Genomic DNA, 25,045 nt, shown 5'->3' with positions numbered 1-25,045 from the left:
TATGGGGCAGAAAGCCTTCCTTTCTTCCTCAAAGCTGCTGGTGAGTTAGAAATGCTGACCTGTGGTTAGCAGCTCTAGTAACCCACAAAACCACCTAGGGCTCTCAAGTTACAGAATGTAGGGGAATTTGGTGTTTGAATACATACATTAAATTGAAGAACTAAAACATGTCTCTTCTGGCCATAAGAGGGATGACACTGGAAAACAGACAAATCTGTATTTTATTGTACTCTTACAACACTGAAGTCCTTTTCTATTAATCTCTAGGCTTGGATCCAGAATAGATGTACTTTTCTTTAGAACCACTGAATTCATTAAAAGTTGGTTTGGGTCAGTTCCAAAGAAATAAAAGGACACAATCATCATGCCCTAACCCCTGAATCAATCATTTGTGACCACACTTACCGGTCTGCATATCCAGATGAGACAACATTGCTTGTTCAAAGGGCTTGGGACACTTGGATCAAGTTTAAAGACTGCTGCCTCAGTGTGGATGACTCAAGGGAAAAGAAATTAAGATCTAAACGAGCCAACAGAGAGCATGATAAACTGAAGGAAAAGGCAAAGATGTCATACTATGGTTGCCTGATTCAAGCCATAGTATTTTATCTCATATGCAAGCACGTGAAAGCTGGAAAATGAGTAAGACCAAAGAATCGATGCATTTAAATTACGGTACAGATGAATTGAGTGTTGTGGACTGCCAAAAGAAATGAAAAAATTAATTATCAAGGGTTTGTGAGGTAGGGGAAAAAGAAAAGCTGACACCAACGGCTCAAGTTAAACAATGTTTTGAAAATGATGGCAACAAATGTACAAATGTGCTTGACACAATGGATGTATGGATTGTGATGAGTTGTACGAGCCCCCAATAAATTTCTTTTTTAATGAAAGATATCTTTAGAAAAGTAGTCAAATTGCCCCGTAGAAGGATGGCGTTGTCTCAAATTACGTATTTGCTTTAGGGAAGCTGTAGCGCAGATTTGTCAAATGGAAATATGTTTAATTTCTTGACAGCTGTTTTCATGCTGGGTCTAATTGAAATGAAAACCTTAACACTGACATCCATCTTTTTTAAGAAAACCTAGCAACTGAGGGCAAAATACTGCATGAAGTCAGCTGATGGGTTTGCCGTTAACACACCCGCCTTGAAAGGAGAGCTGAAGAGTAGAACTCATTAGATGTAATGAAGGCCACGGACGGCTGGGGGTAGGCTCCCACTCCAAATTGCCATTTCGTTGGAGAGACTTCCACAAGTTTTCATAAAAATGTAAAATGTGTATACCTTCCAACCCAAATGCTCCACATATGGGAATGTAAACACAAATTTGGATAAAATTAGACATAAGAATATGAAAGAATGCTCAGAGTACCACAAAAAAAAAGCCCTAAAAAGGGATTGAAATTAGAATAGGTAAGTCTGCAAAAGGCATTGTGGGCATAAAAGTATATGCTCACCAAATGCTAATACCACCTCTTATCTAGGTGGTAATATTCTTAATGTTATCAACGTTTTGAATACTCTGTATGGTTCAAATTCCCTATGAAAGCTTTAATTGCGTTTACAAACACGAGCCCAGTAACTTTAGGCTCCTACAGTTTGATACTAGCCCTGTCCCATGCTATTTATAAGGAGCCGGCCACACCCTCTGCTGATGAACTGAGTAAAGGATCTTACAGTACAGGGATGGACATAGGCCTTCATGATTCTTCATTGGTTTATGAAGAACATAGGTTCTTCACAAATTTAACAATTCAGGCCAGGAGATACACATTCCACAAAATGAGTCTATGCATCAACACCATTCTCTACACTTGTTTTCAACAAGGCAATAGTATCTTTTCTTGGAAAAGACTTATCTGAGTATGAGGCTTTATATAGATTCTAAGTAGGCAATCATTTTGATCTAGGAAATAGATGTGGAATAGATGAGAAAGTACTTAGGGGACCCAGAACAATCATCAATTAAATGAGGGGGATTGTGAAGACCCAAAGCCCATTTCTATACAATTGGACATCCTCTTACAAAAGGGTCACAAGGAAAAGGAGTCAGTCAGGGTTCAGTATAGCACCACTGAATAACACAACTTTCCTCTGGTTCTTTAATGCTTCCTCCCCACCCCCAATCATGACCCCAATTCTACCTTACAAAGCTGGCTAGACCAGATCATGTACACAGATACAGATTTAAGAGCTTGAAACACAGGGAACTCAAGACAGATATATCCCAGTACTGAGTAGTGATACCAGAAAGGGGTCAAGTGGGGGTGTGTGGGGATGGGGAATCAATCCTAATGATCTACAAACACCACCTCCAGGGGGAAGGGCCACAGAAAAGCAGGTGATGGGAGATACCAGTGTAAATTATCAAGGGTTCATGAGGGGAAAAATTGAGCCAATATACCAAGGGCTTAAGTAGAAAAAATATATAAGAATGATGGCAACAAATGTAAAAATGTGCTTGAAACAATGGTGATATGGGCTGTACAAACTCCCAATAAAATGATTTTAAAAATATCAAGGGTTCACAAGGGGGGGGGGGGGAAGTAGCTGATACCAAGCACTTGAAAAATGTTTTGAAAATGATGGTGGCAACATATTAACATATTATGTGGGTTATCCTTAATAAAGCAGTCTTTGTGGGTGGTACCAAGACTTTGGCTGTTTCAGCGGAAAAAGTTCAAGAACTTCTTACAAAAACGTGGCTATCTACTTCCATAGGAAAATCTGTGGAGCTACATTAAGCCAAAGTAATTTGACACTGCTTTACCATACAACTGGAGTGGGACAGTCACACAGCACACTGCAAGTCGTTGTCAAATAGGTGGAGTCCAATTTGTGTAGTCTAGTTGTAGGAGAGGGGATCTCTTTACCACTTTCCAAACAATGACAATCGAGTCATACTTCAAGGACCTTTTCAGTGACATTTGAAGAGCATGTCTTATCAAAGTTTAGAAAGTTCCAGCCTTTGAGGTTGGTACAGATTTATTTGGATTAGGTCCAGACAGTCACCATCTAAATACCACCACAAAGCACAAAATAGGTGCTCTGGTGGAATAGTGGGTTACTATGACAGAGCATTAGTAAGTTTGAAATCAACTGCCTGACAAGAGCCAAGTTCTACTGTCCTATAGCTCAGAGTTGGATTCAAGTCTGGCAGCATGAAGCAGTGACAGCATAGTCGTTAAATCTGCATGATTTAATTTCCAAATGTATCTGAGTACTCACTGGTAGTTTTCACTTTCCTGTAGATCCTGTTTTCTTTATACATTACATACCGAAAATTCTGTCTAAAGGCACACATTATACTTAAGACTGTACTAAAAACCGGAAAATTGAGAAAAAATTTTAAAGTTTATCTTCCTACCTAGAATTTTCAAAATCTCACTTCCATGGGAAAACTTATCAGATTTACTCCTAGTGCTCCAAATGAGCCCTCACTAATTTCAGGTAGGCGGTAGTAATATTAGTGAACCGATAAACCATTCCCGTTTTGCCATTTACTTGCAAGCAGCTTACGGCTTTTCATGAAATCCACGGTTATCACAGCTAAATTTGGGAAGCACCTAGACCAAGATCCTTGTTTCCAGCTAAACAAGAGGCAGTGCAGTTAATTTTATTATAAAACTAAGTAGGTATACGACTGCAGAAATGTTTAAGGAAATTGTTATGGGAACATGAGAAACATTATATAACATTCGTTATCACTTGTGCGATATTAAGCTTAGATTTCCTGACTTTTGAAGAGTCTCTCAGTGGAGTTTTCTAGCTTTGCTTCAACATTAACCCTAGGGCCAACTACTGTATTCCTTGCCTTTAATGCCAGAATCCTGAGACATGGAGACTGACAGCTGTACCTACTACTCAACACCATCCGAGTGGCTCATCTGCACATTAATTTTGCCACGTTGGCTCATACTTATCGGTTGACAAGAGACCGACTGCAGTGGGCTACATGCTGCGCTAACTATAAAGCACACAATTCAAATCGACCAAAGATAAAATTCCGTTCCTGCTCAGATTTATAGCTTCAAAAGCCTGTTAGTTCCACTGTACAATAAGGTCACTAAGTCTGAAAGGACTTGACGGTAGTGGATTTAAATTAGGGTCTTAGGTGAGCAGTATCTTTCAAAAAACAAAAACTGGCTCTGTAATTTTCTATTCAGTGAAGGGAGCCAGGTGGCATGGTGGGTTATATACATGGAGCTGCTAACTATTAAATTAACAGTGTACACCTATCAGCTCCTAAGCAGAAGAAAGCAGCAGCAGTTAAGAATTTGTAGTATTGGGAAGCGACAAGGGTTCTCCTTGTCCAGATGAGTCACAATGAGTCAGAATTGATCCAATGGACGAGTTTAGATATTGGTTTACTTAGTGGAGGTATTCCCTAATCAAAATCTTCTTTCTCGGCAATAAATTTAGTTATTTAAATAAATACTCCTATTATATAGCATTTGAGAGGCTTTCCTTAAAATCTGTGAAATAATTGTTAGGCATCACTAGCAGTCTACTGTAATGTTCTGCTTTTAAAATGTCCCCCACCATGGGGATAAACAAGAGAAACCACGGGGGCAGATAGCGGTCAGTGTAAGATATGAAATTAATTTATAATTATCAAAGGGTTATGGGGGTGGATAGGAATTGATACCAAGGGCTCAAATAGAAAGAAAATGTTTAGAAAATAATGGTGGCAATATATATGTACAAATATGCTAAATACAACTGATATATGGATTGTTTTAAGATCTTTAAAAGCCCCCAATCTTTTAATAAAAAAGAAAACATAATGAAGTACTAATACATGCTACAATGTGAACCCTGAAAAAATTATGCTCAATTAGTCACAAAAATAAAAATGCTACCAAATAATAAATTTAAAAGCCCATTAACAGATAACAAGGATTCCATTGCACACGTTTTCTGTAGCTGCGGTTAGTTAAAATTTTGAACTAAACACAAAAAAAGTGGGTGATTAGTAAATGATGTAGTTAAATTACAGAAATAAACTGGCAAGGATTTTTTGTGCATGTTACATTAAAGTAACGATATCTTCCCTTCAGTGGGAGATACTATATATAATTTTATGGAACTGTTTGAAATACTCTTAATACTTTTGAGCTTAAGCTTTTAAAATAGAAATTTCTTCAGCTGTTTGGTTTTAAAAACTAAACATGTTTTCAGACACCAGATTATCTCCTACCACCAAACATTGCAACATAATGTAAAAACTCTAAAACTTGATCTTTGCTATTACCAAGTTATTTCCAATTTTAACCATTAAGTTAGTTTAAGCATGTCAAAACATGAGCTTTCACTATTCCTTTACTAGCATTTTTAATCCAACAAGGGTTTAAATTACGCATGTCCCATTTTTACTTATGCAACAGGAACAAGAAATCCAGAAGCATCCAAAAAATGTAAAATTTAGGTTTTTAGTAGGTCTTTTGCACATTCAAGATTTTAAAAGGCAAGTTTGTTAAAGCATGCACTGAAGTGTAACAAGAAATAAAAATCACACCTGACAAATATATTGGTTACATTCCAAACATGTATAACCAATGAAGGTGGCCTAGGATTTTTTTATTGGTATTCATTTCAGTAACTTGAAACCACAGATATAAGCAGTATATTAAGCAGAGAGTTTACAAGTAAACACAGAGGATACATGCAAATTTCTGTTCACAAAAGTCACATGTGCAGGTACATGAATTAGAAGCGTGCGTCTAGAATTATGGCCAACGGTTTGTAAAATGCAAAAATGTAAAATTACATCTTGAAAATATGGAGATGGTTTACACACTTCAAAAATCAAGTGGTGCTTATACCAGAGATGTATAACAACTACAGGATTCAAGTGACAAGCGGTAAGATTCCAAGAAATTAATACTGGTCAAAGAGAACAGGAATATTTTTACATTTCACTGAAAATACATTGACTACTAGAATATGAAATCTAGCAGGAACATAAGGGGGTAAAAATGACAAAATCTAAAGACAATTTTGCAATAGTTCTTATTATCTAAACAACAGCGTGACATTAAAAGAAAACTGCACCTGCATCCTAATCCCCAATCTTATTAATGAAGTTCTGAAATACAAAATGCAAACAAAAAGCATCAAATTCGAAATAAAAAGTCCGTAACAAGGCTCAGATTAAAATGTGGAATGCTTCAAATGAAAGTAATAAAAATACAATTGGTTTTGTTCTTTATTGAATGGAATCAAAAGTTGACATTTCTTTGAAGTCTGGAACTACTAAATTTTATTTCTCTGAAAGGTCCTAACATCCTTCTTAGTGGTGCAAGTTATCTTAAGTAACTTATGACATCAGCCTCCACACAAAGTTTTTCAGTCTGTTACCATTCTGATAAAACAAAAACTACGCTTCATTAACTTAACTGTATATGCATTTCTGCTATAACATTTAAACACATGAGACAGCTAATATTATTCCACAAAAACAAAAGAGTACAGTATTTTCCTAACTACCAGTACTTTTTTAAAAAAAGGTTAACATTATAAACAAAACACAAAACAAAACAAAAAACCCAAAAACCATTCTTTTCTTTGAAATCATTAAGCTTCTTGAACATCTCAAGCCTCCTTCTTCAGTCTGCGCTCTTCTGCTAATTTATTCAGAAATTTCTGAAAAGTGAAAAAGCACAAAAAAGCATTACAGCAATTAAGTCACTAAGAGAAACATGACAAATGGATGCTAGGGACTATTTCCAAATACACAGTATGCCCAAGTTTATGGACTTGATTGTAGTCTATACTATATAACTTTATCAAAATATTTTCAAGAATGAATTGATAGTGTACACAACTGAACGGGTTCAGGAGACATTTTATAAAGCATAAAAATGATAAAAGATGAAAACCTGATTGTTTCAACATACTATTAATCCTTATCTTTTAGGGAAGAGAGATAAGGACCATAGTCATACAGAAATAACTATATTCTTTTAAAAACATTAAAATGACATCATCATTCAGAACTTTATCCACTGAACTAGGGGTTGTTAAACATATTTTAAAAGTCAATAGAAATCGTCTGGTGGCCACTTGCCCTCTGTTGCAATTCCATTCTGCTACAGCACTAAAGCAATCACAGACTACATAAATAAGCAATGGTGACTGTGCTTCAATTAAACTATTTACAAAAACAAGCAGCTGGCCCAAAGTGTAGCATGCTGACTCATGTTAGATTTGTCTGTGGCTTACAATCTACAGTTCTCTAGGCTCAAGACATCTGTAAGACACTAATGAAATGACAGATATATTTTTAAAATCTAATATAAAGCATTAATCATCTTAAAAACAATCTTTTGGTCGGAACTAATCAGATTCATTATATATTAAAAATATTTTTTTTCAGTCCCCCATTACTACGAATTTGTGCAGTTGAGTTTCCCACCTTTGGGGAAATCATGGGGGTCAGCACAGCCAAAGTGCAATGGGTGAGCCTAGCTCTGTGAAAACTACCTTCATGACCATGCTATCTACCCTGCCAGGTAAGTATATCCATAATATATTTTTAAAAGAAAGATAAATTTAAAGACTGTGCCACCAAGTTTGGTTTGGCCCTTTAAATAACACAAGTCATCCAAATAACAAAGGGGACTTTGTGTTTTCCAACTAGCAGGGCTACTAAAGTCCCAATACCTGGCATGACAACTTCAAGAGGGAGAGGGTATGTAGTCACTAAGTATGTTTTCACTGAGGTCCCCATGAGTACAGGAAACTTGGGGCTACTTTTGGGTCATCTGTTAATGACATTATCATGCATGAGGGACAGGGAGTAGAGCCTTCGCTGGAGAGTCCCAGATCTTGCCTGCCCTGTTTGTAGCCTTTCTGACTATAATACATGATGCTTGTACACAGCACTAATAGTTCCTCGGTCCTTCTAGTAAACTGTTGTCATCCGTATGCGTAGACAAGAGGCTGGTGTTTGCATATTTGACAGAGACCCAAAAGCTACTCTGGACAGTTAAGCGATATTATTAGTTAAAAAAAATTATTAGTAACACAATATATAAATAATTCCAGAATGATACTTTAAAAACCCTTTCAAATTAAATCAAGTGAGCCATCTGCAACATCCCAAATCTCTAATTACAGAGATATGGTTTACAAATTGTTAAGCACCTAGAAATCTCTTTCACCATTTCAGTACTCTTAGGTAATAAAACAGCTTAAAATTCAGAGTAAAGATAACTGACCTATGCACCCCCTAAAATAATGATACCAACAAAGTGATAAAACTTCAGAACTAATATTCAAAATTATAGGCCTGTCTCTATCCATTCAGCAAAAACATGTGGACCATGTCTGTTGAATAAATCATCTATCTATCTTGCTAACATGCAAATAATGAAATGTGCACACCTGGGGCAGAAATGCAAACTCTCAGCAGGTGTTAAACTGGAACAAACTCATTGATTTTTTTGAACTAATTAAAATTAAAGCCCCTTCAACAATTAAATATTTATCCACCCTAAATTTCTATGTCCCGCTTATTTTCAGTCATGCTTATTTGTAACAAAATGCCCCTTTTAGATTCAGCCTTACCTTTAGTTTCTGATAATGAGGAAGGCTGCTGCAATGAGTATTCTTTGCAACGTCTTCATTTGTATAAAAGAGTGAGCACAGCTTACAGTAAAACCCTGTTTTAGGTATCACATAGTCTATACCTAAAAACACAAACATACATTCTTACCATTTAAGTTAACTCCACTTAAGATTTTAATTAATATTTTCAAATCTTTTTCCTGCCAGTGTAATCTGAATACTGGAAACATTTGTGAGAAGCCCAAATTAAAAAACAAAACAGAAAACAACCCCAAACCCCAAAACCAACAACATTGGTTGGGTTTGTAACTAAATTGATTTAAATTACTTCTAATTATCATATTCATTAAAAAGATGAGGGGCCTGCAGAAATAATAAAACAAAGCAATACTAAATGTTCAGAAGCCTGTATGAGAAAAGAACATTGTAGGTATGGGAACATAATAGAAGATCAGAAAACATGGCAAAGAGGGAAAGATAGGAAATATTAATTAAGGTTTACAAATTGTCTCATACAGAAATATAGTTGATTCAAAATTCAATTGGAGCTTTTAAGACCAATTTTAAAAACCATAGAGTAAGGGATTGTTGGGGGGTGCAAGAGAAAGAACAAAGCCTTAAACCTCACCAACAGGAACATTGGGCTGATACGGTCCGATTCTATACTCATCTGGGACTGTATAATCCTCCTTGTTTTCATCACTTTGACCAGCAGCATTTTCACTTGTATCTTTGTTGGGATCATCAGCATTCTCAGCAGATTCGGCGCCTGTCTCTGTACTTTCCTCGTTTTTAATTCCATTTTCCAACGCTGCTTCATTTTCTTGATCAAGTTCCTCGATCTTGTCCACCTTAATTTCAACCAAACCATCATAATTTTTGTCACCAGATTTAAATGCCATGCCCGATTTACGAAGTTTCTGAAGTTCCGAATCTTCCTCATCACCAACCTCATCTAGAGTGACAAAACCTTCCATACTCCCTGGGAAACGACGCTGTTAAAAAAGACAAATTTACTCTGCAACAATTATCCGGCAGCATCCCTTCCATTTGTTTTACTTGAAGGGAAAGGGATGGCGTCTTTGTCTTATTCTCTCTCCAAAAAAAAAAAAGTAAAAAGACTTCTTTTGTCCCCCACAAATTTCTCGTGACAATACCTTAGGTTGATTCTTTTAATAAAAGTAGTTTGATGGATGATGCCCTTTGCAAAAACCTCACAATATAATAAATCGTCTTTTAAGGGAATAGTGTAGTGGTTAAGAAATAAAGTTCTTCCTATGCAAACCCCAAAGGAGTACTGTATTTAATCTACATTTGCAGTTTGGCGTTGGCTTCATCAGTCTATGAAACCATTTTATTTTCCAGCGGTTTCAAATCAAAGAGCTTTTATTAACAGAAAATATAAAGTCATCGCCCAATCAGTCTAATTTCATTTAATAAAGAATGTTTGCAGGAGGGACTGTTATTTAAACCCTTGGTTCAAAGTAATTTAAAAAATATTAAATATAAAGTTTACCCATGTTGTATATAAATCATTATTTTCTTTTTAATAAAAAAGAGGAAAATACTTTAAAGAAGAAAAAAAGTCAAGTTCTAGAGCCCAATTGCTCAACTTTAAAATTTGGCTCTGCAATTTACCAACTGCAGAACCTAGAAGTTTTGGACTTCTCCATAATTTTATTTTTGAAATGGGTTAATACCTTATCTGCCATATTGCTTGCTAAGTCTTAAGTTAATCAATGTGTACAGACTGTAGAAAACTTGTAGCATGGAATAAATACTCCATCATCACCAGCTTTTAAGGATGACAAGTTATTATCTATTACTAGTAGTGTGTTTACACCTATATACACATACTATTTATAGTCACCCACTAAGGAGTTTTTATGTGGCATTATTACCTAATGTAGGTTTTAAAAGCTATTAATAATATTTGATGTTTACATTTCTCAAGTTCAAAAATCCTTTACCTTTTGAAAGAGCAGTCAATTGCTTATGAGCATCTTGGGCCAATTTATTATAAAGTGATATACCATCTTTTAAAAGCAGACTATAAAAAAATAAAACAAAAGCAGACTATACTACAAGGGGATCACTACTTAGAAACTACCACAACATAGAATTATATAGGAGTTACTAAACTTCGTAACTAAAAGAACTCCCACCGAGCGTTGACATTTTTTGCAAAGTTTAATTTAGTCTATTCATTGCAGAGTTTACACTATTGCTTACACCTGATGAACTTTTCTAATTACCTTTCCTTAATCTAATTGTTAGGGTAAATAATTTGAAGCATGTATTCAAAAATCTAGTGTTTATTTTAATTGAGTATAAAATTTTTATTTACCTTTTTAAGTCTTTTCTTTGCTGAAGAACTTCCATCTTTTTTCACAGTTTTGTCTGAAGGGTCCTTTTTCCCATCAGAAGTCACATCACCTAAATTAGCAAGATCAGTCTCATCCCCCACTGAACTGCCACTTTCTAGCAGTGCGGCTGCTTCTTCTTCATCTACAAGTAACTCGTCCTCAGATTCAAGAAGCATGCTAGGTTCTTGTTCTGTCTGGTCATCCTTTGTGTCTTTCTCACAGTCTTCACCTGACTTCTCCTCTGGTTCTTTGCCTTCAGCTGCACTTTCATTCTTCTGGGAACCATCAGTTTTGGATTTCTTATCACTTGGAGACTCTTTACCATCTGGAGAATAAGATCTTTTTCTGGAATGAAACACACCTAAAATTACTCCCTGAGTTGTTAACATGAAATAAGTATTAGTATGTTAGTGTGCATTATAAATTAACATAAAAAGTAACTTACCGAGATTTATCTTTTTTCAGTAAGTCAATGCCTCTGTTGGGAATCTAAAAGACAAAACAGTTTTATTGAAACGAAACAAATTAAATATATTGATTTACAAATTTAAAGATCACAAACTGGTTACCTCATGTGAGTATAAATATACTAAGACTGAATTCTTTTAAGAATCATCTACATAATATAAAATTTCATAAGATGGGACAAAAAACATCGAGTATAAAAGTTTTTTGCATTTAACAGTTGGTCTAGTCTTTTGGGGGTGGGAAGTCTACTCTTTAAAGAGGGAAAAACAAATGTATTACTTTCTATCCTCAAAAACTTTATAAAGAAAAAAAAAACACCCAATTTTATTTCTTAATAGATCCTTTCTATTAATGCTCAGAAGATTGTAAATTCCTTTTATTCAACCCCTGCAACCATAAGGAAAACTTAACCTGCCTTTGGTCACAAATTCACCACAATCATCATGCCAAGAGTTTAGAATACTCCTAGTAAAACTTCAATATAATGGTAGAAACTTAAATGCAAAACATAAAAGTAATGAATTGAAAAGTCTTTATTAAACACTAGATAAAAACTTTTGAAATCCTGTATTTCAAGTATAAACAAAAAATTTTAATATAGAGACTTGAAATATATTTTAAAGATGATAAAGCACTACGTACCCTCAGTACCAATTTTTTGTATTTTTCAGACAGGTCAACCTTCACACATCTTCCTTGAAACCACAGAGCCTTTTTCAAACATTGATCAACCATTGCCATTGCATCTTCTCTGGTTTCCATCTCAATAAAGGCCTATTAAAAGGGAAGAGACGTGAGATGGACGACATTTTCCATAAACTTAAGAACACTGTTTATTATTACGCTTATCTATATTGAAACAATAAACCACACACATTGTCATTGATCTGATACGACTCAAGGCAACCCTACATGGCAGAGCAGAACTCTGGCTGCAAGTTGTTTTATTTTTAAGTTTTACTGGCACTTTATCCACATCAGATTTTAACTCTGGCAATAGAAAACCTCTTATTTTCCCCTGAGAGCAGCTTTAAAAAAAAAAAATCATTTTTATTGGGGGCTCGTATAACTCGTATCATAATCCATACATACATCCATTGTGTCAAGCACATTTGTTGTTATCATCATTCTCTCAGCTGGTGGTTTTAAACTACTGCCCTTGTGTATAGCAAGCAGCCCAATATATAACCACTATGCCACCAGGGCTCCCTATATCTGGATTAGGAAAATATAATTTAGTTCAGAGGCTCTGGTAAGTATTAAACATCAAAGAGTTACCATACTTATTCATGTATACGGTGAGTTTTTCAGCACACTTTTAATGCAATTTTTGTGGTAAAACTAGGTGCCTCAGCTGATATTTGGGTCAGCTTATACCCAAGTATATATAGTAAAAAGGACAACTTGCCAAATTTATAAAATTCCCAACAACCAAGGTTAACAACAGTCTAACTTTTTTAATGTCTTTCTATGAAAATGTAGATATTAATATGTTCAAGTATCAAGTCTGCAAGGACAGAATATTAGCTTGCTTAGTTATAAAAATGTCTACGGTGTTTATCTAAAAAATAAAAAGCACAGATAACCCATTTTTCCCATCAAATACTATCATTTGGTATGTTACTTTAAGAGCGATTTGACAATAATAATGTAACTACAACTAGACAGATTCAGTCCATAGTACACTAATAATACAATATGATCTCAGTGAGGGGCTGGAGGAAATCTCTTCCACACACTATCTCTATATATGCCCAGAAGTATCTTTTAAACAAACCTAAAAATTCCCATTCATCAACACAAGGGGTTTTTATAAAGCTCATGGGAAAATTGTCATAATTTTACCATGAAAAAAAAATTTTTTAAGTCCTATTAAATGTTGGTGACAATTTACAAGAGAAACACCCAGTAGTCCCTTTCTGATCAATACAATTAAGTGAAAAATATATCTATGCAAAGTAAAAAAGAACTTCCTCATTAACATCCACATATATAATTTACCTGACTTTTCATTCTCATCAAGATATAATTCTTTATTTTCCCATAAGGTTCAGCAAGTTTGAGGACAGCACTGTCAGAATAACCAGAATGGGGTAAATTGCTGAGATGTATGACACGTCCCAGCTCTTGCTTTTGATCAAACTTCTGATCTGGCTTTCCTTCCGGTTTCTTCATGTAAACAAAAACAAAAACAAAAAAACACAATAAAAGGCAGGTTAAATGATGGAAAATGTGCTACAATTAGAAATCAGTAACTAAGAATATTCTACCAATTAGCAACAATTTTTAAATAGTAAGGTAATTACCAAGTATTTAACAATGTTTCAAAGTGGTAAAATTATAATAATCTGGAAAAAGAAATTCAAAGTCACCTTTATTCTTTTATATTTCTGTGACAAATGAACTCTCACTGGCTTTCCAAATACTAATGCTGGTGTAGTTGTATAATAATCCACTGCAGCCTGAGCATCTTCTGTGGTTGACATTTCAATAAATGCCTAAAAACACAAAAATATTTTGAGGAACTGATTTTACATTTTCTACCTTTAAAATTGAGACCAAACTTGGAGGACATTAAGACCACCACAATAAAGTGTATAATTTGGTGGTAGTCAATATTTTCATTGTTGTACAATCATCACCAAACATTCTTCACCTTCGATGAAGATTGCACCCACATTAAGCAGTTAACATGGTCATTTTGCTTCTCCCAATTCTTGACAACAATAATCTATTATCAGTCCTTGGATTCACTTATTCTGTAGATCTCATAGAAAATGACCCAGATGAACAAATGCGAATGTTATTACCCGAAACTCATGTTATATTACTTTCTTTCTACCAAACTTCATTTACACCTATTGAATATAAAAACTTGACACCTTTTTGATAAACATGTAAAATAGCTTTCCAAAGAATTCCCTTTTACAGCCTTTAACATGTACTGAAGAATAATTCTTGCTGAAGGATTATAATGTATAGCCACAGGAATACATCAAAGGTATTGAATACTGCAGTAAAGTGAGTTAAAAAAATTTTTGTGGATGGTGAGGGAGGGAGGGGAAAAATGAGAGGCTTGATACTAAAGGCTCAAGTAGAAAGAAAATGTTTTGAGAAGGTGAACAAGCAAATGTGATGAAGAAAGCTGATGGTGCCTGGCCATCAAAAGATAATAATGTATGTATGTATATGTGTGGATTGTGATAAGAGTTGTACGAGTCCCTAATAAAATGTAAAAAAAAGAAAGGAAAAAAAATGATCAGGGCAAAGAATGTACAGATGTGCTTAAAAAAAAAGGTCATAATGTCTGGGGTCTTAAAGGCTTGAAGGTAAACAAGCAGCCATCTAGTTCAGAAGCACACCAGCCTGTAGGATCATGAGGTGTTAAAAGGGATCAGGTATCAGGCATCATCAGAACAAAAAAATCCTATCATTGTGAATGAGGGTGTGTGCGCGGATTGGAAACCCAAAGCCCATCTGTAGGCCATCTGACATCTCCTTACAGAAGGGTCGCGGGGAAATGATGAGCCAGTAAGGGTGCAATGCAGCAATGATGAAACATGCAATTTTCCTCTAATTCCTAAATGCTTCCTCCCCCACCAATCCCACTATCATGATCCCAATTCTACCTTACAAATTCTGGCTAGACCAGAGGATGTACACTGATACAGATAGGAACTGGAAACACAGGGAATCCAGTGTGGACTATCCCTTCAGGACCAGTGGTTAGAGTGGCGATACTGGGAGGGTGGAAAGGGGGAACCGATTACAAAGATCTACATATAACTTCCTCCCTGGGTGACAGAGAACAGAAAAGTGGGTGAAGGGAGATGTCAGACAGTGTTAAGACATGACAAAATAATTTATAAATTATCAAAGGTTTATGGGGAGCGGGAAGGGAGGGGAAAAATGAGGAGATGAAATCAAGTGCTTAGATGGAGAGCAAATGTTTTTAGGATGAGGGCAATGAATGTACAGACATGGTTTACACAATTGATGTATGCAGGATTGTGAGGAGAGTTGTAGGAGTCCCTAATAAAATGTTTTTAAAAAAGTATTAATGAAAAGTTTGAAATATTGCTAAAATTACCAAACGTGACAGGCATAAGAAGTGAGAGCACATGCTGTAGGGAATAAAGCACCAGTAGATTTGATTGACACACAGCTACCACAAACCCTGAATTTGTGCTTAAAAGAAAAACAAATACACAAAAAAGGAAAGAGATGGCAACATAATGTAGAAATAAGCCTGATATGATTGCTGCACGAAATGTTAATGGACTGAAATGCCTTGTTCTGCATCATCCTCATGGTCTGGTTGGACCACTGAAGTCCAAAGGGTTTTCACTGGTTAATTTTTGTAACAAACTACATTTTTCTAATCCATTTTTAATCTGGAAGCTCAATTTAAACCTGCTCCCAATGCCAACAAGTAAACCTCCACTGACACAGTTGGAAGCTCTGCATGAAGTATACTATGCAGAGTCTAACTTAAGTCTCCAGCATGAAAGAAGAGAATTCAATAACCTTAGACCCAACAGTAATACTGAGTAAGTCCACTATACTTGTTATATTCCATAGGTTAAAGATCATTATTGTTTAAATATAGAATCAACTTAGCCCACAAGTAGCATGCTTGTTTAAACTCATACCTCATTGATTTTATTTAGAATCAGATGATTTGAAATGACTCCAAATGGCTCCACCAGCTGTAAAAGTTGGTACCTCAGGTTTTTCCCTCGCTGAAAATCCATGATGTGAACAACTCGGCTAGTTTCCTAACAGTAAGGAAAAATACAACTCAACATAACTCTTTAAATGTAAAATGCAGCAAGTTTGATGTTAGTATTTCAGTCCATAAATGAGAACAGTATTTAAAAACAATGAACTTTTTGTATTTCAGATACTTATTTTGAAATTAACCATCATATACATATGTGGATATATATTATCACACATGTAGAAGCCTGATTATCACATGTATACGTGATGGTAAATTCAAGATCTCTTGAATCAAAGAGATGCCAATACTATGGGTATTTAACACCTAGATTAAAATCTCACTAAAGTCTGATGGTTTTTTTCAACTGTAATGTTTTTCCTTCAATAAGGATAGCAATATAGATATGGTTTGCAGGGGATAAAGATCAATCCAATCAGTCTCAAAACAATATAGTAAAAGCAAGAGCTATATTACTAACCACTCTGCCTTTCTGCATGTGTCTTGGTCCTTGCAGGTTTCCATTTCCGGCACCTTCAAAGAGGGGGAAAGGTTTGTGTTTTATTTTTCTTCAGTCGTAGAGTAAGGAACAAATGTGTTTGCGATAGTTTATTTTAATAGGAGATGGGGAAAATATCTTTCAAAAATAAGGATATGCCTATCATGTCTTGCCATGCAATGTTATTTCTGAATAGCATATCTATTATCCTTTTTTGCTTGTCTTTTAAAAGTTGAGGGGGAAGGAGGCAGACAAGGTAGCATGTATTTTAAATAATCACCCAGATTTCCTCTTGGTCCAACTGCTGGTCCCCCAAGATGAAATGAAGGAGGTGGAGGTCCCAGAATTCCTGGTGCTGGGTTTGTAGACTGCTGCAACATAAATGGATCACCCCTAGAAATGTGAAGATAGGAAACATCATGAACGATAAAAAAGTTTATCATAAATAAGCAAGATGGTTTAAAAAAAAAAAAAAAAAGCAAGATGGTTCAACTGCCCCTACAACAACTTCAATAATGGGACCATTGTGTGAAGAGAATGAATTAAAAAATTCACAATAAAAAGACTACAATATTTTTTTAAAATTCAATCACAGTGTATCAAACTCACATAAACATTAAGAAATTCTGAAAAGAGCTTTGGTTTACAAAACGTTGAAAATTAAAGCTGAATTCTTTACATTGATCTCTTCTTGAGAAAAAAATAGCTTAAAATTTTTTAACTTACATTGTATGTCCCGTATCATTGTCAGGATTCCATTCAGGGTAGCTTTAAAAAGACCAGAAAATTAACTTTAAAATAAAACTGTCCTTTCACAAAGCAGACCTTTGGCCTCTACAATAAAGATTATTTATTATTAAAGTCATGAGGCTAGTACAAAGCAAGTTCATATACAGCTGGCTCCAAAGAAAATTTCCAGAAATTAAAATTTAAGTGACCTGTTCAATTTTACTGAAAAGGTTAACATGTATGCAAAAATATAATTTTCTACATATGTTAAATCGTAGGAACAAAAATGCTACTTGAGATGACCGTGGGTCTTTCCTCCCTCCAATATTATGTCAACAAGAGTAAAAATTTTTTTTTAAAAGTAAATGTAACCTAAACAAAGCTTTGTATATGTGAAAATGGCCCTATCAGAGAGCAATGGACATTGTGTGCTATGGTAGAAAGTTACAATTTATCCTAATAACTTAAACTTAAAACCAAAGGGAAAATTATCCTAAAGGATTTTGCTTGACAATCCACCTGTAAATTTTAATGACGTTTTCCTTCTATATTTTTAGAATATGTTTTATTGAAAGTGATTATTAGGAGCAATTCTATCCTAGATATCAAAAACAATCGTAAGCCTACTAAATACTAAAAACTTTAAAAAAAAGTATTGTATAACTAGAGTAATAAGCTGCCCCAAATAGCGGAGGCACTTAATTTTACCACAATAACTGCATTAAAAATGTGCTGGAAAAGTAGGCTTATACACGAGTATATGCGGTGTTTACTTACCCTGGAATATTAAACTAAGTATTATCATTATTTTACCATCTTATATTCAATTTGAGCATTTTATTTGTGATTAGTATGGCCTAACTGCTATTATCAGCTATATAGTAACAACATCGTGAGCATTAAAAATAAATGAGAACAGCAAGGGGGGAATAAAGAAAATCAACATTGTTCTTGGTTCACAATAAGGGTGTTTTAAAGTTATGTCAAACTCCTACATTTCAAGAAGAAGCTGGCATCTGCGGCTGTGACTTGCTCCATTGATATGTTGACTCCACTCCTGCAGCAAAGTAAATTAGCAGAATTAACAAAAAATAAAATATTTCACTCAAATTCTAGGGTGTTAATTTTTATTCAGTCACATAAGTTTTACTAACACCTGCCATTCATTGACTCCTATTGATTTCATTTAAAAACAATTTCTTTGAATCCTGGTAGCTTGATCCTGCCCTCAAATACGCTACGCACATTCTTGGAAAAACTGGGTAAATTTGGTTAGTATACTAAAAGGTCTGATAGGGAAAAGAAATAGAGTCTCAAAAGATGAATAGTAGTAGGGGATTTTGAGGTCAGCAAGGTAAATTAATTTATTATGGACCAAACCAAAGTATTCGTGTTATATTATTAAAACTGTCCACTTTGTAGGACTTTAAGCAGGATAAAATTATCAATGTTTTGAGCTAGTTTTCTAGAATATACGTTGTAAATCTGAGTAACTAGTGAAAAACCTTTCATTTCATCATACCAAGAGTACTACATACTAATATGTAGTGAAAATGCACTGTGGTTTATAAATTTTTAAAGGATTCAAGAGAAACAATTTTCCTAGAAAATGCTCCTTTACTTATTCTAAATTTCAGGATGACCATTTTCAAATGTATATGGGAATTATATTTTAAGAATTTGTGTCTTTATCGTTTAATTTATAGAAATTTCCCCCTAAATTTATTTATTTTTGACTTTAAAGGGGGGGGGGGTAAATGTGTTTTTAAAAAAAGGAGTTAAATTTTTAGGTTAAGAAACAAGTGTTAGAAAAAGTGAGTTTGGGCATCAGAGTGCCAAGGTTCCATTCCCCCAAAATCTGTGGCTTAGTATTATCAGAGGGTTGTTATGCGACACAAAAATTTACTATCAGAATATTGTAATTAAAAAACAAATCCAAACTAACAACTATTATTATACTGCCTATAAATGGTTTTCTTTTGTTTTAACTTATTAATACTGTTAAAAATTTCCACAAATTGAGACACCTTTCAAAACTGCTACTACCTAACACAATTATATTTGGAATATAAATCGGGTCAGGCAATTTAATAAAGGGAGTGACACGGGTTAAGATACCCAATCTTGAAATAGCTTGAGAAGGTTATTTTAAAAGCAGGATCCTAATTTTTAAAAGCAAATTTGTATTACACCGTTCACGTACATTCCTATGCCCAATGATATTTCAAAAAGTGTGGGAAATGGAATCTTTCCACAAACTTTCTGAAGCTTGCTCACAGAAAGAACTAAAATCCTGCAGAAGGACTGATATGGAATAGATTTAGACATAATGGTATTTTCTCAGACCTCTGAGATGAACGATATTTTGGCCATGCATCTCAAAGCTTGGTTGTCTTTTTAAAATAAGTAATTCAAAAGAGATCTCTTCAGCTGGCTCTATAATCAGTTATTTGGGATATCATGTTAACGACTTGCAAAGAAAATCTTAACTTCGAGGTCATTTTTAAAAATGGCTGTAAGCAGGATATTGCCATAGGTAAGGTTCACAAAATTCAGAAGAGAATTAAACACCTATCCTAAAACATCCTTGGTAAAGTAGTTTTGAAAAGTGAAAGCTTTCCTATTAAGCATGCTTCTAATTTGAGACAGAGAGGGTATGTAGCTTAAGAGATATTACTTATACCCCGTGCTCTTCAGAGTTTCAAACTCCTAGTAAAATTCGAGCTGGTTTTTCAAAGTGCTAAAGAGACAAGATCAGGAAATGAAGACATGTACTTCCAAAACCCATCCTAATCTGTATTACTAACAATATCCATTCTGTTTAGTCTAAATTGAGGAATAAGAGTCAAAGGAATTAAAAACAACAAAACTTGTATCCTTGGATTCTGCATGGACTTACTAGGTTAGTAGAGAATAAGGATTCCATTTTTTAACCTCAGAGGTTTCTGTAGGAAAACTACATTCACTGTAATGTTTTGAGCTATGAATCAAAAGCTACATAAAGAAAGGATCAAGTAGAGAAGCACTTCTGCAAGGGAGGAATAAAGAATAATTTAAGGGCTTCCTTCTAGAATAGCACTAAGAGGAAAAATAGGAATTCAAGTGACAAGACAATGAGAGGGCTGTGGTGGGCAGTTGTATTTACGTGAAAGGAATTTGAGGGAAGTGTGAATTGTGTGGAAAAGCAAGCAGCCTTCTAAAATGATCTAGGAAGAAATAAAACCACCAACAGCATCCCTAAATCACTTCAAAATGGCACCTTTGATGGTAAATTAAGTATTTTCAGCCTGAATTTCCCTTTTATATAGAACATTCTAATCATGTAAGCTTTAATGCTACTTGTGAGTAAAAGGAGCAGATTTTCCAAGTTATGCAGCAATACCAGAGAGCAGGATTAAATGTTTAAAATTTTTTCTCTGTCTACTTCCACCACAGGAATTTCCCCTAAAATCATTGTTTCTACATTGGTTGCAAAATGAGATGTCTACTCTTGAAAGTTAAGATGTTTTACTTTGTAGTCAATTTAGCAACATTAACAAAAAGAAAACATAAGCTGTATCCAGAAAACTAGAAAATATTAAGTGAATCCAGGTGCTTAAAACTTAAAATTGCCTGAACTTATAATTATAAATGTCACAAATCAAACAAAATGCCTCTAGAATAGGTCTGAAATGTACTCAATGTTTTAAGAATATTAAAACCAGTTAAGCCCTGAGCATTTTTACAGGCTAAAAAAAGTCCTTCTCTTCCACTACTGTTGTCCTAACTCTTGAATTCAAGTTTCATCAAGTACTTTAAAATCATTTTAATTTATAGAAAGTCTTCTTCAGAAATTTGAAGGTAGTAAAATCGGGAGAATATAAATCTTTTCTCTGATGAAATGTTGTCTTGGTTCTAATGCGCTATGCTTTTCTATGCATAAGCAGTACACTTAAACCGCTGCTGCTTACAATCATGAAGTGAGCTTCCACTGCCAGCTCTAGTGACATGATGACTCCGACAGCGATTTTTTAAAGTTCCTTAAAATCAGTTGAGACACTAAATTTAGCAATTAAGACAAGTTAGTTTGAAATAGATTAAAGATTAAGAATAATCTGTAAATTCAAATAATCTAAGAAGTCTCTACTGAATTCTTGAAACCAAAATGTAGTGAAGATATGATACAATAGAATTTCAAAAATAAAATCTCTAGTATATATAATTTTGGTTACTCAAAAAGTCAATACTCACTAGAAAGTGAACTTCAAAGGAATAGATTTGAAAAGAACATGACCCTTTCAGATCTTACTGTAGAATAAAAGCCTGTAATAGTAACCATCAAATCAATCTCATGGCAGTAACATGTTCCAGTTAAGTAGAATCACTATACAACAAATCAGGAAAAATGATGGTTACCGATCAAGCTAGTTGTGTGCTAAAGTTGACTTTAATTCAACTGCACCATGTACTTAAAAATTAGCAATGAGAATGAATAACACTGAAAAAGTTGAAAGAGAAAGGACAACATATTCAAAGGGGCATTTTGTAAAAGTTCCCATTTTGCCAGACGTGATATGCTATGGAGAATTAGATTTTTTTTGGTTGTTCATATAACTACATTAGAAGTCTACACCTAAATCAGAAAAAGAATATGCTTATGAGGAACACAGAGTAGGATACGGCAATTGATTTTTCAAAGTCTCTAATGGGATAGATGCAATATGGGATACTTAAAAAGTGAGTTTTGAAGTATGTTTGTAAGAAAGTTGTGGAAAAGGAGGAAAAAAAATGATGAAAAATTTCAGTCATACTATGAGAGTTTATGTTAAAGGGAAATTAAAAAAGGAAGGATGAACTAATCTAAAATATGAAACATACTGAAACACCAGGGCTCTACATTAACTCTTTCCCTGTAGCCACAGATAAGGAAAAAAAAAGAGAATTGTTCAAGAATACATCTTTGCTACATACAAATCAGCAATCAAGACAGATGGAAAGCTAAATCTAGCATCCTGAATGGCAGAGCACATGGACTGCAAAAAAATAAAAATACTTAAAACAATTCAACAAAGCAGACAAAAAAAACCTGCTTAAATATGATTAAGAAGAACATAGTGATGCCAAAAACCAACAAGATAATCCCCATAGATGAGTTTTGTGGCCAGAAGTAATCTAGGTAGACTACATTAATGTAAAGCCCTGGTTTAAAATGCTCAAAAACAATTACCTTTCAAATAAAGTATAAAAACTCCTGATCAACTCAATGTCATCAGACTACAGAAATAGAGTAAAAGATAAGCAAAAACAGAATAGGCACTACAATGTAAAAGAAATTAGAAGAATCTGTTTCATTAACTCACCTTATTAGAATGCACTGGCAAATCACAGATAGAGCACAGATGGGGATAACCCTTCGGTAAGAGTCCATGGAAGTCTTCAATATTGCTACTTGGAGGAGCGCCTCTCTTTTTCTCAAAGAGAGATCTCTCTTGTAAGGGGCCAGGACCACGTCCCATTCTCTCATACTCACTGTCAAATTTATGATAGTTATGCGAGGTCTCACCAAAAAAAGAATCATCCCTACACCTTTCTCCATCTCTTAATCTGTCATCTTCATAATCCATTCTGTCATAATAACCAGATTCTTGGGAACGACTTCCATGGTCATAATCAAGCACTGGGTTGAGACTAGGACCACGATCATCAAAACTATCTCTTCTAAAGTGCCTTTTTTCTTCCCAATCATCCCTAGGTACTCTGTATGGTGGCTCCCGTGTAGCAGATCTGCCATCTCTACCATAACTCAATGTAGGGCCTTCTTCAGTTCTCCTCCTTTTAAGCTGTAGAAGGATTTGGGGCAGATTCTCAGGAGTAATCTTGTCCTCTGGATAACGACTCAGTTCATCTAAGTCTCTAGCAGACAGACCAAAGCTGGCCAAAATATTACTGGCCTGGTCTGCATCTCCACGGTGTTGAGAAGATAAAGGGAGTGGACCTCTACTTCCAATGTTAAATATAGACTGCAAATTATGGGAAGAAGTACTAGCAGAAGACAGTGCACTATGAGCTCCTTGTTGATTCAATGAAGAACTCATTCCAAGATTCATTAAACTAGCAAGGCGTGCAGTACCCTGGTTCATCCTTCCAAGAGATGCTGGCATACTTAAAGACTGGGTAGCAGCAGCAAGAAGGCCTATTCCTGCTGCAGACAGGTCACGCCCATGACCCTGCGAGTCCCTACCGAGAGATGACTGCTGGAATGACTTGGACATTGTAGAACTATTTCTTGTCTATTGTACAGATTAAAAAAAATTTTTTTAAGATGGCCAAAAAGAAAGCTCACACTAGAAAGTTAGGTTAACTTTGCTTCAAAAATGGTAACGCCAAGAAAAAGGATCAATAAGGACGGTAGACTCTTCTTCAAGCTGAGAACCAGCAGACAACTCTGTAGAAAAATAAGCAATTTTAGTCATAAATCCCTTTAAGTAGATGCTGTTTTTTCAGAAAAAAAACTTATGCATCATGTTGATTAAAAAAACATTTAAGATCTCAAACTTACAAGGAATTTATTACATATTGAAAACAGATTCGAGATATGCAGAGCCTGCATATATTTAAAAAATAGTTTTTCATACTAAAGCTTAACTATTAAAGGGAATTTCATACTAAGTTTAAAAACATTTAAATTGAAGGGTTAGATGTCTGAGCACATAAAAATTCCAATAAAAATATAGATGGGTCTTTTCTTTTATAAGAATAAAACACACCCTATAGTATGATGTTTAAATTCCAGAAGATTAAAAACAAAAAGCTAGGTAATCAAGTCAAAGATGAATCAATTGTATTCTGCTTTGGAAAATGAGACCTATTATCACTATCAGAAAGAACCTCATAAAAAAATCACAAGTAAATGACGTTTAAGTGTCAAGTACCTGCTATAAGATCAAAGACCAAACACAGTAATCGAGAGCTTTAATACAGTAAAATTTAAGGTGAAGACAGATGTAAGAAAAACAAGTCACTTTCTTCAGGTTAAGAATTTCTACCCATATTTAAACCATGTAACTGTCATCTTGTTTGCCCATCCTACACCAGGCAGTGCTCATTTCATATTGAATCTTGTAAGGCAAGGAGAAAGAAGTCTGGTCAGTGCAGGAATAGGTGAGTGATATTCCAAGAAAAACCTGGGTACAGGAAGCACAGGTAATTTAAAGAAGTAACTCTCCCAAAGTTGGCATTCATCAATGCTTATTTTAATGCTGTTGGGTACAGCATCTCTAGAACTCCAAACAGATAAAAATGAAAATGAGATCTCATGGTTAGAGAGATTCCTGTATACTTCCTGAAAGAGTAAGTCACCTGGAAAATTTTTATCCTGAATCTGAATGAGCTCAAAGATGTCTTTCAGGATGGAATAATTTTCAATTTCTTCCTTAAATTATCATTTTACCTTATAGTTTACTCCACACTTACATAAGAATTTACAATGCATTTTTTGTACGATTCTCATGTTAGTTAAAAGATGTATAGAACAAATGTCCTCAATGAAACAATTTTATAATCAGACATACATACATTTAACTCTGAAATTGTTTGCATAGAATTCTATTACAAGCATTGTTCCGATAAATTGCATACATTTGATCACCCATACACCTACAATCTATTCAATTTTGTGATAGCAAAAACAATGCATTTTCAATAATAGTTAC

At 34.7% G+C, this 25,045-nt stretch overlaps 1 protein-coding gene and 1 pseudogene across 6 annotated transcripts in view; both read right to left on the bottom strand.

Annotated features, from left to right (window-relative positions):
* Positions 1-4,729: 4,729 nt before the first annotated feature.
* The window catches only part of MATR3 (matrin 3), a 58,264-nt gene continuing 37,948 nt past the window's right edge, over positions 4,730-25,045 (bottom strand). For 4 of the 6 annotated variants that reach the window (XM_075541630.1, XM_075541629.1, XM_075541632.1 and 1 more), the window contains 14 exons: positions 22,694-23,778; positions 18,350-18,411; positions 17,352-17,393; positions 16,906-17,018; positions 16,608-16,660; positions 16,059-16,184; positions 13,779-13,904; positions 13,408-13,575; positions 12,049-12,180; positions 11,384-11,427; positions 10,920-11,283; positions 9,201-9,567; positions 8,573-8,694; positions 4,730-6,646 (listed from right to left, as the gene is read on the bottom strand). In XM_075541630.1, coding sequence (XP_075397745.1) covers positions 6,596-6,646; positions 8,573-8,694; positions 9,201-9,567; positions 10,920-11,283; positions 11,384-11,427; positions 12,049-12,180; positions 13,408-13,575; positions 13,779-13,904; positions 16,059-16,184; positions 16,608-16,660; positions 16,906-17,018; positions 17,352-17,393; positions 18,350-18,411; positions 22,694-23,605 — 2,682 coding nt within the window. In that variant the 5' untranslated portion in view covers positions 23,606-23,778 and the 3' untranslated portion in view covers positions 4,730-6,595. The remainder of the gene's footprint in view (positions 6,647-8,572; positions 8,695-9,200; positions 9,568-10,919; positions 11,284-11,383; positions 11,428-12,048; positions 12,181-13,407; positions 13,576-13,778; positions 13,905-16,058; positions 16,185-16,607; positions 16,661-16,905; positions 17,019-17,351; positions 17,394-18,349; positions 18,412-22,693; positions 23,779-25,045) is intronic. The other 2 variants (XM_075541633.1, XM_075541634.1) reach the window with 2 other exon arrangements.
* Positions 7,392-7,523, bottom strand: LOC142441810 (U1 spliceosomal RNA; annotated as a pseudogene).

Source organism: Tenrec ecaudatus, chromosome 2 (assembly GCF_050624435.1).
Source record: "Tenrec ecaudatus isolate mTenEca1 chromosome 2, mTenEca1.hap1, whole genome shotgun sequence".
Lineage (NCBI taxonomy): Eukaryota > Metazoa > Chordata > Mammalia > Afrosoricida > Tenrecidae > Tenrec > Tenrec ecaudatus.
The sequence above is the reverse complement of the archived record's forward strand: the minus strand, read 5'-3'. Positions and strand labels throughout refer to the sequence as shown.